Source organism: Canis lupus, chromosome 5, assembly GCF_048164855.1.
Source record: "Canis lupus baileyi chromosome 5, mCanLup2.hap1, whole genome shotgun sequence".
NCBI classification, from domain to species: Eukaryota; Metazoa; Chordata; class Mammalia; order Carnivora; family Canidae; genus Canis; species Canis lupus.
Genome location: NC_132842.1, coordinates 41,318,321 through 41,332,507, shown reverse-complemented (window position 1 = coordinate 41,332,507; position 14,187 = coordinate 41,318,321). Strand labels below are relative to the sequence as shown.

General features: G+C 36.7%; 1 protein-coding gene across 4 annotated transcripts in view; it reads right to left on the bottom strand.

Annotated features, from left to right (window-relative positions):
* Nucleotides 1-14,187, bottom strand: part of RBM27 (RNA binding motif protein 27) — a 74,052-nt gene that overhangs the window by 54,420 nt on the left and 5,445 nt on the right. For all 4 annotated transcript variants that reach the window (XM_072826355.1, XM_072826357.1, XM_072826356.1 and 1 more), the window contains exons 2-3: nt 7,075-7,193; nt 5,365-5,489 (exon numbers count right to left, since the gene is read on the bottom strand). In XM_072826355.1, the coding sequence (XP_072682456.1) occupies nt 5,365-5,489; nt 7,075-7,193 (244 nt within the window). The remainder of the gene's footprint in view (nt 1-5,364; nt 5,490-7,074; nt 7,194-14,187) is intronic.

Sequence of the window (14,187 nt, the reverse complement as noted above, 5' to 3'; positions counted from 1 at the left end):
CATCTCTTACACGCGTGTATGCGCATGCACTCTCTCTCTCAAATAAATAAAGATCTTAGGAAAAAAAGATATTTCAAACTGGTTATTTAGATCTCAGCTAAAACAAATGGGGGAAAATGGACATTTATGAACAATTAGAAATTTATTTAAGAGAGAAAGACCATGAATGTGTGGGGGTGAAGGGCAGAGATAGAAAGAATCGCACGCAAACTCCAGAATAAAAACTAAATTTCCTAAAACTCCCTGGTGGTAAGGATGTGTTTTTCCATAATTATTTCTAACCTAATCTAAAATGAGTTACTTGGCATTTTAATGGTCTACATATTGAGTTCATATTATATATGAAGACTTCAGAGCACCTGGCTGGCTCAGTCAGGAAGAATATGTGACTCTTGATCTCAGGGTCATTAGTTCGAGCCCCATGCTGGGTGTAGAGATAACTAAAAAAATAATCTTAAGACTTCATTAAGATTTCAATCTTACTATTCTAAGAATATGATAAGTAGACTTCTTTATAGAATCATGTTATAACCAGGCACGGTAATTTTTAGTTTTTCCTCTATGTTGTTCATCTGACTTAAAGCTTCTACTTCATATCCTCTATGAGAAATCTGATCATTACACACATATCTAAGTAGTTTTAATTATTCATTATCTTGGTCTATCATAACTACACAAGTCTGAGAGCCTCTATTCCACTGTGCCATCTTTGATAAAGTATACCAAAAAAACAGGGGATATGTGGGTGGTTCAGTCAGTTGAGCACTAACTCTTAATCTCAGCTCAGGTCTTGACCTTAGGGTCCTGAGTTCAAGTCCCAAGTTGGGCTCCATGCTGCGCATGAAGCCTACTGTAAAAAATATATATATACTAAACATTTGGTATTTGGTTGGGGAAGGACTAGCCATGGACTGATGGTTTGCTAGGGCTAAGTGACAAATACATAAGAATTCATTATACTACTATTCCCTTTTGATGTATGCTGCAAATTCTCTACATTATTTTTTTCAGTATTTTTAATTAAAATGAAATAAAGATATTTTCAGACAAACCAAAGGAAGGAAAAACTGCTACATGTTCTCACAGTCTAGTCATAAATTCAAATGTAAGAAAAATTGCCTTTAACATTTCAGATGATCATGGCATTGTGTAAATCAGGAGTTACAGTATCAAAGATCTATTATCATAATGGAGGATTCTTTTGCTTGTTCATGAACTTAAGATAAAGGTTTATTATAACAGCCAATTGTAACTACAGCAAATTAACAAGTAACTTTCCAACTACGAGTAAAATACATTGTGCTTCATAAATCATGGCACATATATATCAAGGGTTTTTCCTGCATCAGAATGAGTTGTGCCAATGATTCAAATTCTTACCTGATTCTCCATGTGACCAGTAATCTGTTAAACAACTGATGGTACAGTGTAACTGGGGATCAAGGAAGAAAGTTATAATGGCTAAGTCCTTAGATGGATTTGCATCTCTGTACACTGTCCTGAGCAACTACATCAATTTAGCACAGACCAGAAACAGAGCCAATTAGCCAAAGGTATGTGTTACCTCAAACCCCTTTCATTCCACATTATCTAAAAGAATTACTATACTTTGTTTATACACTATCATGTGAGATATTACTTATGTCAGTGATGACAATTAAGTTGTGTATAAAAATATTAGAAAACAAGAGAAATGCCAGAGAGTGTCATTTGGAGTATTTGCACACAGAAGCTGATACCCACTTTTCACAATTTTCAAAATCAGGAACTACTACAAGGATACAAAATGACATAATGCAAGAATTCGGGTTTTTTTAAACTGTCCTTTCAAAACTCAAAATAATGCAATTTTTCTCTTATGTTCAAATCAGCTATCTTTCAAATGTACTTCTAGTCCACTGAACTTCAAGGACTTTAGAAAAGAACATATGGCACAAAAAAATTTAACTTTTAAAGATCTGGCCTAGGGGATGCGTGGGTGGCTCAGTGGTTGAGCATCTGCCTTTGGCTCAGGTCATGGTCCCGGGATTGAGTCCCGCATCAGGCATTCCGCAGGGAACCTGCTTCTCCCTCTGCCTCTCCGCCTATATCTCTGCCTCTCTCTGTGTGTCTCTCATTAATAACTAAATAAAATCTTAAACAAAAAAATTAAATACAATAAAAGATTTGGCCTATACACATAGACCAAAAATTATACACTATGAAGTATGGTAGAAAAGTTTCCTCTTGGGACACCTGGGTGGCTCAGTGGTTGAGCATCTGCCTTTGGCCCAGGGTGTGATCCTAGAGTCCCAGGATTGAGTCCCACATCGGGATCCCTCCGTGGAGCCTGCTTCTCCCTCTGCCTATGTCCCTGTGTCTCTCATGAATAAATAAATAAACTCTTCAAAAAATATATATAAACAAAAATTTATTTAAAAAAAAAAAAAAAGGGAAGCCCAGGTGGCTCAGCAGTTTAGCACCGCCTTCGGCCTAGGGTGTGATCTTGGAGACCTGGGATTGAGTCCCATGTCAGGCTCCCAATATGGAGCCTGCTTCTTCCTCTGCCTGTGTCTCTGCCCCTCTCTCTCTCTCTCTCTCTGTGTCTCTCATGAATAAATAAATAAAATCTTTAAGAAAATAAATAAATAAAAAATAAAAAAATAAAAAGAAAGAAAAGTTTCCTCTTACTTCCATTACTTGAAGTAACATACTGAGAGCCTCTATTTTAGTAAGATTTAATGAAAGAATCACAGGGCATGAGCCAAAAACAAAAATGTGACAGTGGTTTTGATTGATCTGAAGTATAATGATATTTTATTTTCTTTTAATGATTGATCAATTCAATTAGCCTAGCATTTTAAGATGGAGCAGAAATGACAGCTAAATGCAATACATGATCCTTGGATTGAATCTGTACTGGAGGAGAAAAAAAAAAAGCTATTAAAAAAAAGGGACTTTTTGGAGGGGCGGGGGGGGAAGTAAGCAGGGGGAGAGGCAGGGAAGGCACTATTGGGTCAACTGATAAAACTGAAATACAGATAGTAAAGTATTTTATGAAAATTAAATTTACTGAAACTAATAATGATGCTATATAGCCATCTACGAGAACATCCTTGGGGTGCCTGGGTGCCTTGGTCAGTTAAGCATCTGACTCTTAATTTCAGTAATGTGAGTTCAAGCCCCACAATGGGCTCCACACTGGGAGTGGAGCCTACTTAAAAAAAAAAAAAAAAAAGGCAAGAGAACCACCTTATTCTAATGAAACGCAGAGTATCATCAGGTCACAATGTATCTAACTTGCTCCCAGATTCAGAGCAGGATAGTCTTGGGTATAGATATATAAAGAGAAGAAATGGGGCAGATTTTCAATAGGTGAAAAAAGACAGTGCATGGATCTGGTTTTAGGTACTATTCTTATCATTTCTATGTAAGCTTAAAATTACTGCCAAATAAAAAGCTTACTTAAATAATCATAATAAAATAAAAGCTGATAAGTATTTCTCAATAATAACCAATTTTTATATGCCAGGCAATTGATTAGGATGTGTGTGTACATAAAATCCCATTTAAACTTCAATGAGGGGCAGCCCGGGTGGCTCAGCGGTTTAGCGCCGCCTTCAGCCCAGGGGCCTGATCCTGGATACCCGGGATTGAGTCCCACGTCGGGCTCCCTGCATGGAGCCTGCTTCTCCCTCTGCCTGTGTCTCTGCCCCTCTCTCTGTGTGCTTATGAATAAGTAAATAAAATCTTAAAATAAAATAAGGGCAGCCCCAGTGGCGCAGCGGTTTGGCGCCGCCTGCAGCCCGGGGTGTGATCCTGAAGACCCGGGATCGAGTCCTGCATCGGGCTTCCTGCGTGGAGCCTGCTTCTCCCTCTGCCTGTGTCTCTACCTCTCTCTCGCTCTCTCTGAATGAATAAATAAATAAATCTTTAAAAATAAATAAAAATAAATAAAAATAAAAATAAAATACTCAAATTTTAAAAAAAATAAAAAAATAAAAAATAAACTTCAATGAGGGCAGCGCCACCTTCAGCCCAAGGTGTGATCCTGGAGACCCAGGATCGAGTCCCACATCGGGCTCCCTGCATGGAGCCTGCTCCTCCCTATGCCTGTGTCTCTGCGCCTCTCTCTCTCTCTGTCATGAATGAATAGATAAAATCTTTAAAAATAAATAAATAAATAAATAAATAAATAAATAAATAAATAAATAAATAAATAAATAAAATAAACTTCAGTGAGATAAGTACTACTATGATCATCATTTTCCTGATGTGAAAATGAAGCAGACAAGTAACTTATTTTAGAGCTATAATTTTAACTTATGCAGCCTGATTTTTTTTTTTTTTAAGATTTTACTTATTTATTCATGAGAGACACACAGAGAGAAGCAGAGACATAGGTAGAGGGGAAGCAGGATCCTCGCAGGGAACCCGATGTGGGACTCGATCCCAGGACCCCGGGATCACACCCTGAGCCTAAGGCAGATGCTCAACCTCTGAGCCACCCAGGCGTCCCATGCAGCCTGGTTTTAGAACCCATATTCATCATCCAACACTACTGTCTATACATAAAAAGTATTACAAATAAACTGAAAAATTTTCTCCTTGGTTCAAACAATTAGATTACCATATATAATCAGGTTTTTATACTTCAACATTGTAAAAACACTTTTTTTCTTTTTCTTTCATTAACAATGATATTTTGAACTCCTTTTACTCTTGCTTGAAATGGAGTATAATGTATAGTTAACATACATTAACTATAAAAAATACTCTCTGGTTAAAAAAGAGAAAATGGTTTGTCTATTATATGAAAACATGTTATTAATGATTTCTCTTAAAGTTTCATCAATATTTTACTTTTACTCAAACCTCTACATTTAACTAAGTTTTCTTTTTCTTTTTTTTTTTTTTTTTTTTTTTTTTTTTTTTAAATTTTATTTATTTATGATAGTCATCATAGAGAGAGAGAGAGAGAGGCAGAGACACAGGCAGAGGGAGAAGCAGGCTCCATGCACCGGGAGCCCGATGTGGGATTCGATCCCGGGTCTCCAGGATCGCGCCCTGGGCCAAAGGCAGGCGCCAAACCGCTGCGCCACCCAGGGATCCCCAAGTTTTCTTTTTCTAAAGTCACTGAATAAGACTTCTCTGAATTCCTCAATATTACTAAAATACTTCTTGGAACACTAAACAATCTGAAATTCTTCCAACATTTCAAGTCCAAAGAACTTAAAAGCCCTGATAAAGAATTAGTATCATGTGCCAAACACAGAAACTTCAATCAAAGGATAATTACTTTTAAAGAGGTCAATCTCCAACTAAGAATGACACTAGTAATAGGATCTAAGAAGCCCCCACAAGCAAAAGAAAACTTTGCATTACCTCTTCTTTAATTTCTTCTTTTTCTTGGACTGATGGTTTTGGCTCAGGCTTCACTGGTTCCAAAGGTGGAAGATAGTTCTTAGTATAGAGACTTTCAAACAGTTTATCCACAAAACCTGAAGTTTCTAAGGAAAAGAAATAGTATATAAGTGTTGCACAAACACAGATGTTTGAAAATACATTCTACAGCAAAGGTGAAAACCAGGACATCTCAAATACCAGTGGTGGAACTAAAAATGAGCCTAACCCTTATGAGGGAGAATCTCATTTCTGGGTCTTGAAACTACTATAAACCAAGTAATACAAATTAATATTTTTAGGAAAGAAAATATTCATCTAATACTGAAGAAAGTATTAGATTTTTTGTGTGTTAAATAAAAGCCTTGAAATTCACCAAAAAATATGTAATCCTATCTTTTCAAGTGATAAGTCATATTTACTATCTCACTTCTTTCCCTTCTCAGGAGAATTTGAATTAAAGGATATCTTCTCACACTAACAGATGGATCATGATCAGTAAGTGTGCATTATTATCCATATTCCTTTCATATATTCAACAATATTTACTGAATACCTTCTATGTGCCAAGCACTCTAGGTTCCAAGTCAGCACTCTCAACAAAGGGAAAAACAAACAGGAGGGGGAGGGAGAGCAACACACATAAAGAGATAAACATATAACATGGCAAGAAGTGACAAATGCCATGAAAACCAAAACGAAACAAGACTGGGAGGAGGAGAGGATGATTGGGGGCATGAGGTATAATATAGCGTACATAGTGCACTTGGGGGAAACTACTCAGAGAAGGTAACATTTGAGAAAAGACCAGAAACTGTAAGAGAAGAAACCATTTCAAGCAAGAGTAAAATGAGTTCAAAAGCCCTGAGTTCGGAACATGTTTAACATGCTGAAAAAAAGGCAATGGGGTCACAATGGCTAGAATGGAACAAGTGAGGGAGGGTGGTAAGAGACCACCTCTCTTTCCCTCTGCAGAGATTCAGCAGGGGAGGCCTCCAGGAAGCTCTGCAGGTCATGGAAAGTACTTTGGTAAGAAGATGGGAAGGCCCAAAGAGAAGAGGATTATGCCCATCTCTTCCTGTATAGCAAGAAGCTCCAGCCAGGGCGGGGCGGGGCGGGGGATGGGGGGGTGGCGGATAGCTTCATTGTCCTAATGAACAGTAAGCCTAAGCAGCTACATTCTCCTCAAACTGTTACCCCCAACCAGCAACTGGACTCTGCCACAAGCTATAGAGGGCCCATTCACCAAAAAAGCATTAGAATTACAACTGCTTCAACACAGGAAAACAGCAGAGAAGGAAAGGAAAGGGGGGGAAAAAGTCTTCCAAAATACATGATAAGGGGGATCCCTGGGTGGCTCAGGGGTTTAGTGCCTGCCTTTGGCCTAGGGTGTGATCCTGGAGTCCCGGGATCAAGTCCCACATCGGGCTTCTGCATGGAGCCTGCTTCTCCCTCTGCCTGTGTCTCTGCCTCTCTCTCTCTCTCTCTCTCTCTCTCTCTCTCTGTCTCTCATGAGTAAATAAATAAAATCTTTATTAAAAAAATACATGATAAATAATTAATAGGAATAGATATAGTCTAATGTTAAAGGATGCTGACTGAATTCTTTCCTTCCAAGCTTTTATTTCCAAGATTTCATAAAGTTTTAAATTTAAAATCTTAAATATGTGGCTGAAAGCCCATAATAATTACCTTTTTGTAAAAAGACGTCAAGTTGATCAGCACAAAAGGCTTTCAATTCTTTCTCAGGTTTGTCCTTCTTGACCAGTGCTACAACATAGTTGGCTAAGGCTGAAGGGTCAGCATCACATCTAGTTACAAAAAGAGAAAACAAAAATTTTTAAACCTTTTTTCTTTTTTTTTCAAATAGCGATGTCATAAATGAAGTCACCCCTTTTAGAAAGCTAAAGGTCTTTAAAGTGACTGCAAACAAAGGCAACTTTAACAAATAGCATGTACAGACTGCAAACAAGATTGTCCTTTTCTGCTTATTTTTATAAAATTGTGTCTCCTATTTTCAATGTTTTAAGTAGACCCAGAATTTTGGACCAATTCTACATTTATTTGCTTTCTCAATGGTAACAGGGAAAGGGTGGCAATCAACCCCTGAGTTGTAGTGCTGTAGAAGCACTGTTGATATCCTCAAGAACTACCTGTTGTTCCATGTGACCACTGATGAAGAACCATGCCAAGTGATGAGACATCTTTCCCCAATCCCTATAACCCCAGACACCAGCAACCTAAAACAGTGATCGAGTCCACTAATAATCTTAGTATCTTAAGGATCTCTTTAAAAAATAATATAGGAAGGCTGACACCTTAAACATTACGGGCAAACACCCTAGCAGCTATAAGCCAGAAAGAAAAGATCTGGGACCTACAACAGAAAGAGAAACAATAGAAGGGCAGCAGGGACAACCTCCATCTATGTCTCTCTCTCTTTTTTTTTTTTTTTCCCTCTGGTCAGTAGTAACTGTCTTTTGACATTCAAAATCATCTATGACAGGGTAGCATATGTTCCCTGAGTTGTCAAACTCTGTAGCAATTTTCAGACCTAACGTTTTATCTATACTACAAAAAAATGAAAAGTTTTTGTGCTGTAAATATATATATATATATATATATATATATGGGAAAAATATTTTTTAATAAAGCTAATTCTCTGAACATCAATGCACATTTATGAATCAAATCTAGGAGAGCAAATCTCAATGACTCAATTTTATAAAACTCAGACCTAATAAAATGAATTGTGAGCAAGAGTCAAAGTGCAAAGGAAAGAGTGTAAGTGTCCAAGATGAGGAGCTACACAATAAAAACATGCAATTTAAAAGAAAACCAGAATTTCTTAAGTAAAAAATGTAAATTACATTTTCAGATTACCTTGGTAAATCCAACTGCTAAATTCTAAAATGGATATACAGATCAATAATAGAAAAACAAACGATCTGATTTAAAAAATGAGCAGAGGGCCAAAAAAACCCAAAAAACAAAACACCTGTCAACTGCACTTTAATTAAACAAAGAAAAAATAAAAAAAGAAAAAAACTGGCAGATGACCTCAATACACATTTTTCCAAAAAAGACATGCAAATGGCCAAGAGGCATTTAAAAAGATGTTCAACATTCCTAGCCATCAGGAAAATGCCAATCAAAACCACACTGAGATATCAACTCACACCTGTCAGAATGGCTATTATCACAAAGACAAGAGGGGTGCCTGGTGGGCTCAGTCAGTACAGCATGTGACTCGATCTCGGGGTTTTGAGTTCAAGCCCCATTTTGGGTAAAGAGGTTACTTAAAAAAAAAAAAAAATCTCTAAAAAAAAAAAAAAACAATTGTTGGTAAGGATGTGGGGAAAAGGGAACCTTCATGCACTGGTTGATAGGAATGTAAACTGGTGCAGCTCCTATGGAAAACCGTATGAAGGTTCTTCAAAAAATTAAAAACAGAACTATCACATGATGCAATAATTCCACTTTTAGGTATTTACCTGAGGAAAATGAAAACACTAATTCAGATAGACATATGTACTCCATGTTCATCACAGCATAATTTACAATAGCCAAGATATGGAAACAACCAAAAAGTTCACTGATAGATGAATGAAGAAGACAACATGGAATACATACATACAATGTATTAATATTACTCAGCCGTAAAAAAAGAATGAAATCTTGCCATCTGCAACGACATGGATGAACCTAGAAGGTATATGCTAAGTGTGCTAAGTCAGAGGAAGACAAATACCATATGATTTCACTTACATGTGGAATCTAAAAAAACAAAACAAAACAGAAACACTCATAGATACAGGAAACAAACTGATGGTTGCCAGAGGGAAAGGGAGTTGGGTGGGATGGATAAAACAGGTGAGGGGGATTAAGAGACATAATCTTCCAGTTATAAAGAAAGAAAGACATGGGGATGTATAGCACAGGGAATATAGTCAATAATAACTTTTTATGGTGACAGACTGTAATTTGACTTATTGTGGTGAGCACTCCACAGTGTATAAATCAAATCACCACGTTATATATATGAAACTAAAGATAACATTGTATGTAAATTACTCAATCTAAAAATTAGTAATATAAATAATAAAATGAATATATAGCATTTATACCTTCAAAAATGTTACACAGGCCATGCCCACCTTGGCTTATCTATAAACACCTTAAAACAGAAATACATAGATAGATTTAAACTCACTCCTGAAAACAGTTAAGATATTTGATCAATATATTTCTAATCAACATTCAAATGGAAAAGAGACTGTAAAAAAAAGAATCTATCACATTTTTACCTTTACTTAGAAAGTTCAGATCCTAGATAAAGAAGATATTCTAAACACAGAAAGAAAAGGTTTTTTAAAAAAGTTAAGAATGGCAGGGGGCATCTGGGTGGAGCAGTCAGTTAAGCTTAAGCGTCTGCCTTAGGCTCAGGTCATGATCCCCAGGTCCTGGGATAAAGCCTCCATGGAGAGTCTGCTTCTCTCTTTCCCTCTGCCTTACCCCCTGCCCCCCCCACCATGCTTGCTCACTCATTCCTTCTCTCACGCTCTAATAAATAATTAAAATCTTTAAAAATTAAAAAAAAAAAAAGAATGGTAGAAAGAGGCAATGTCATTTTTTCTGCTGCTATGAGAACCTTTTAAGGAGACTCAGGAACCCCAACAGATAGAAAGGTGGGTAAGGGTATGAGGTTTCTAGTGAGAAGCAGGCAAAATTTTCAGATTATTGGATAAATGAGGGGAGTTAAACAAACCCAGGTATCTTACACATTTATCTAGCATTCAGATTCTGAAAAACAAATGCAGAGTGAGGTTGCTTCTGATGAAATACATTTTGATGTGATGGTGTTAAGCCTTAAGAGGAACAGTTACAAGGTAAAAGAGCAGAAAAAAACTAGACACCAAGAGAGTGATCACAGATTTTAAATATCTGTGCAATATGAGTGAACAAGGTATTGTTAATAATAACAGATAGTTAAAATTCCATACCAAATACAAAAGCAGGTTTATAGCCAAAAGAATGGGACCATTTAAATTTAACAGCTCCTAATGTGTACCCATAAAGTGTACTATGAAGGAAATTGCTGGTCTGAAATAATAAGTCACACCAATTCAATGGTGAAACTTAAATACACCAGGGAGTTTTATGCTGTAATTTTCTGTACCTTTATGATTGTTCTTATTTATTCTTTCATCACCCCAACTATATAATCTTTAAAAACTGACAATTACAATACTGCAGTAGCTATGGCACTGAGGCTAACAGTAGCCCAACTAGACTTCCAGAAGTGTGTCACAAAAATCTGAGCATGACTAAGATCCTTGATAATTTACAAGACAAATTCAAGACCACTTCTTACTTCTCTTACCCCGGAGTATTTAAAATCTTTTAGCTATTTATTTGTAATCAAAGCTTATGGAAATTCATTCTGGCTTAACTACAGGGACAAGTCTATTTGGGAATGAAAAGGGTTTTAAAATTTTGGACCCATGGCTATGTTACACACATTTCTAGATAGAAAGAGGCTTCTATTATAACAATGAGATTAGAAAACAGAATAATACCTATCTAAAATTACTATTCTACTATAGACTTTAAAAGGCCTTAACAGTACAATGAACTATTTATTTTATAGATATCTATAAAACTTATATATAAATTTGTAAATATGTAAAGACAAATGAAGAGATCCACTCAAGATAAGAAAGCACACCTGTGGAACACCCAGCTGCAATTCCACAGAGTAAAATCTATTTTACACTACATATACTTTACTAGTTTTGTAAATCTGCATGAGAATACATTCTACGGCTCAACCAGTAGTTACCTTCCAATTAAAATAAAGAATGAACAAAAGAAATTTTTGTAAGTTTAATGGAAATTAGGGCAACCCCGGTGGCTCAGCGGTTTAGCGCCGCCTTCAGCCCAGGGCGTGATCGAGTCCCACATCAGGCTCCCTGCATGCAGCCTGCTTCTCCCTCTGCCTGTGTCTCTGTCTCTCTGTCTCTCTCTCTCTCTCTGCCTCTCTCTCTCTCTCTCTCTCTTTCTGTGTCTCTCATGAATAAATAAAATCTTTAAAAATAATAATAAAAATAAAATAATGGAAATTAGAAATATGAGGACTCCTTATAATCTACATCTTGCATTATAATATTCTAAGAAAATATTTCAATTTTTTAATTTAAAAAATAAAAATGAGGGATCCCTGGGTGGCGTAGCGGTTTGGCGCCTGCCTTTGGCCCAGGGCGTGATCCTGGAGACCCGGGATCGAATCCCACATCGGGCTCCCTGGTGCATGGAGCCTGCTTCTGTCTCTGCCTGTGTCTCTGCCTCTCTCTCTCTCTCTGTGACTATCGTAAATAAAAAAAAAAAAAAAAAAAAAAAAGTTAAAAAAAAATAAATAAAAAATAAAAATGAACTAGAATGAATTTTTATCAGGGCAAGTTAATAGAAATATTGCCTTAAAAAATTTCTTATCCATAAAAATCTCAAATTTGTCTTTTTCCTCCTTAATGAAATATCCACTGCAGGTATATGACACATCTGTTATCCCGGAACATCAGCTTTACAGATTTTAGACATATATCCAATCCCAAGACCAAAGAGTAAAGGTCTTACCTTAGGCCCTAAGCCAAGAAACACTACTTAAAAGTTATCAGAGTCTATTTGTTTTAGGAAAACACCAACACTACTTAAACCTTTTCCACTTTCAGGAAAATCTACAGGTTTCTGAATACAGGCTCATTTTTAAGTTCTACCTTAGTGTGACACTTGTTTCAGAAGTGACACTATTCATGAATATGCTACTGAGCCAGAGAGGAAAAAAACCTCCTGATCTTAATGTGCATCAAAAGCCACTAAAAATGTTCATATTCTTGGGGTGCCTGCGTGGCTCAGTTGGTCAAGCATCCGATTCTTTGTTTCAGCTCTTGTGATTTCAGGGTCCTGAGATGGAGGCCCAAGTAGGGCTCTGAATTCAGTGGGGAGGCTCCTTGAGTTTTTTTTTTTTTTTTTTTTAAGTTTTTTTTATTTATTCATGGGACACAGAGAGAGAGAGGCAGAAACATAGGCAGAGAGAGAAGCAGGTTCCATGCAGGGAGCCTGATGTGGGACTCAATCCCGATCCCGGGACTCCAGATCATGCTCTGACCCAAAGGCACAGACACTCAACCGCTGAGCCACCCAGGGGTCCCACTCCTTGAGCTTCCCTCTCTCCCTTCACACAGGCACGCACAGTTACACACGTTCCCTCTCTAAAATAAATCTTATAAAAAAAAAAAAAAGGTTCATATTCTCTAATCAGTAGTTGTAGTTATGGGAAATCAGCCTCAGGAAATAAAGCCAAATATAGAAAATACTGATACCTAATTAACACTAAATATATATAATTAAATATATATGGTATAAAAACAGCATTATTTTTAACAGAAAAAGTAAAGTCAACATAACCATTTCACTGTTAAATGTTTATGAAACATTAGACATCCAAAGTGAAGGTTATAAAAATAACACACAAATATGAAAAATGTTTCCTTTTTTTTAATTAATTAATTAATTTATTTATGATAGTCACAGAGAGAGAGAGAGGCAGAGACACAGGCAGAGGGAGAAGCAGGCTCCATGCACCGGGAGCCCAATATGGGATTCGATCCCGGGTCTCCAGGATTGCGCCCTGGGCCAAAGGCAGGTGCCAAACCACTGCGCCACCCAGGGATCCCTGAAAAATGTTTCTGATGTAAAGTCAAATGGAGAAATCCAGATAAAAAATTTTACCTTTGATTGTGATAACAGCTACCTGGAAGTTTATATATACACAAGAGAAACTAGAAATAAATACACGCAAGTAATTGTATTATTTTTCTTTCTGCATTTTCTGTAATATAATAAACAGTAATTTTATTTTTACTTTATAAGAAAAAAAGTAAAAAACCAAAAAGTCTGCTTTTGTTATTTCTTTGGTAAAACAAAACTGGACAAACAAGTAAAGAAGGGGACACCTGGCTGATTCAGTTGGTAGAGCATGCAATTCTCAATCTCAGGGTTGTAAGTTCAAAGCCCATGTTGGGTATTGGGGTTACTTAAAACAAAATTTTAGGGCAGCCCGGGTGGCTCAGTAGTTTAGCACCACCTTCAGCCTTCAGCCCAGGGTGCGATCCTGGAGACCCGGGATTGAGTCCCACGTTAGGCTCCCTGCACAGAGCCTGTTTCTCCCTCACCCTGTGTCTCTGCCTGCCTCTCTCTCTCTCTCTCTCTCTCATGAATAAATAAAATCTTTAAAAAAAAAAAAAAAAAAAAAACAGGAAAAAAAAGGAGAAAAATAAATAAAATCTGAGGTGACATTTTCAAATTGTTCATGTGAATAACTATTAAGTTCTAAAAATCTGTTAACACACACTAAAGAGAAGGAAATAATGGCACTTCTACTTCTTTTCAAATGAAAGCTTTCATCTTCCCCTTAATTAATTAGAGGCTTTCATGAACAGAAAACAATACCCCTAGATTTATTTTGGGTAAAAAAATATATTTAAACATACATCTGTCAGTTGCAAATACCACTTTGATATGTTCACTATGGCTCACAGAGCAGTAGTTACCACCTAAGTACACCCTGAAAATTAGACTATAAGAAAAATCTTCCTTTTTAATTGTCAACCAACCTATATGTACATATAAGGACACTGATTCATTTAAACATTTATTGAATGTTCACTAAATGCCAAGCATATTGCTTGGTAATGGAATTACTCTGAGCAAGACAGACCTTGCCCTGCAGTATAGTGGCCAAGAAAT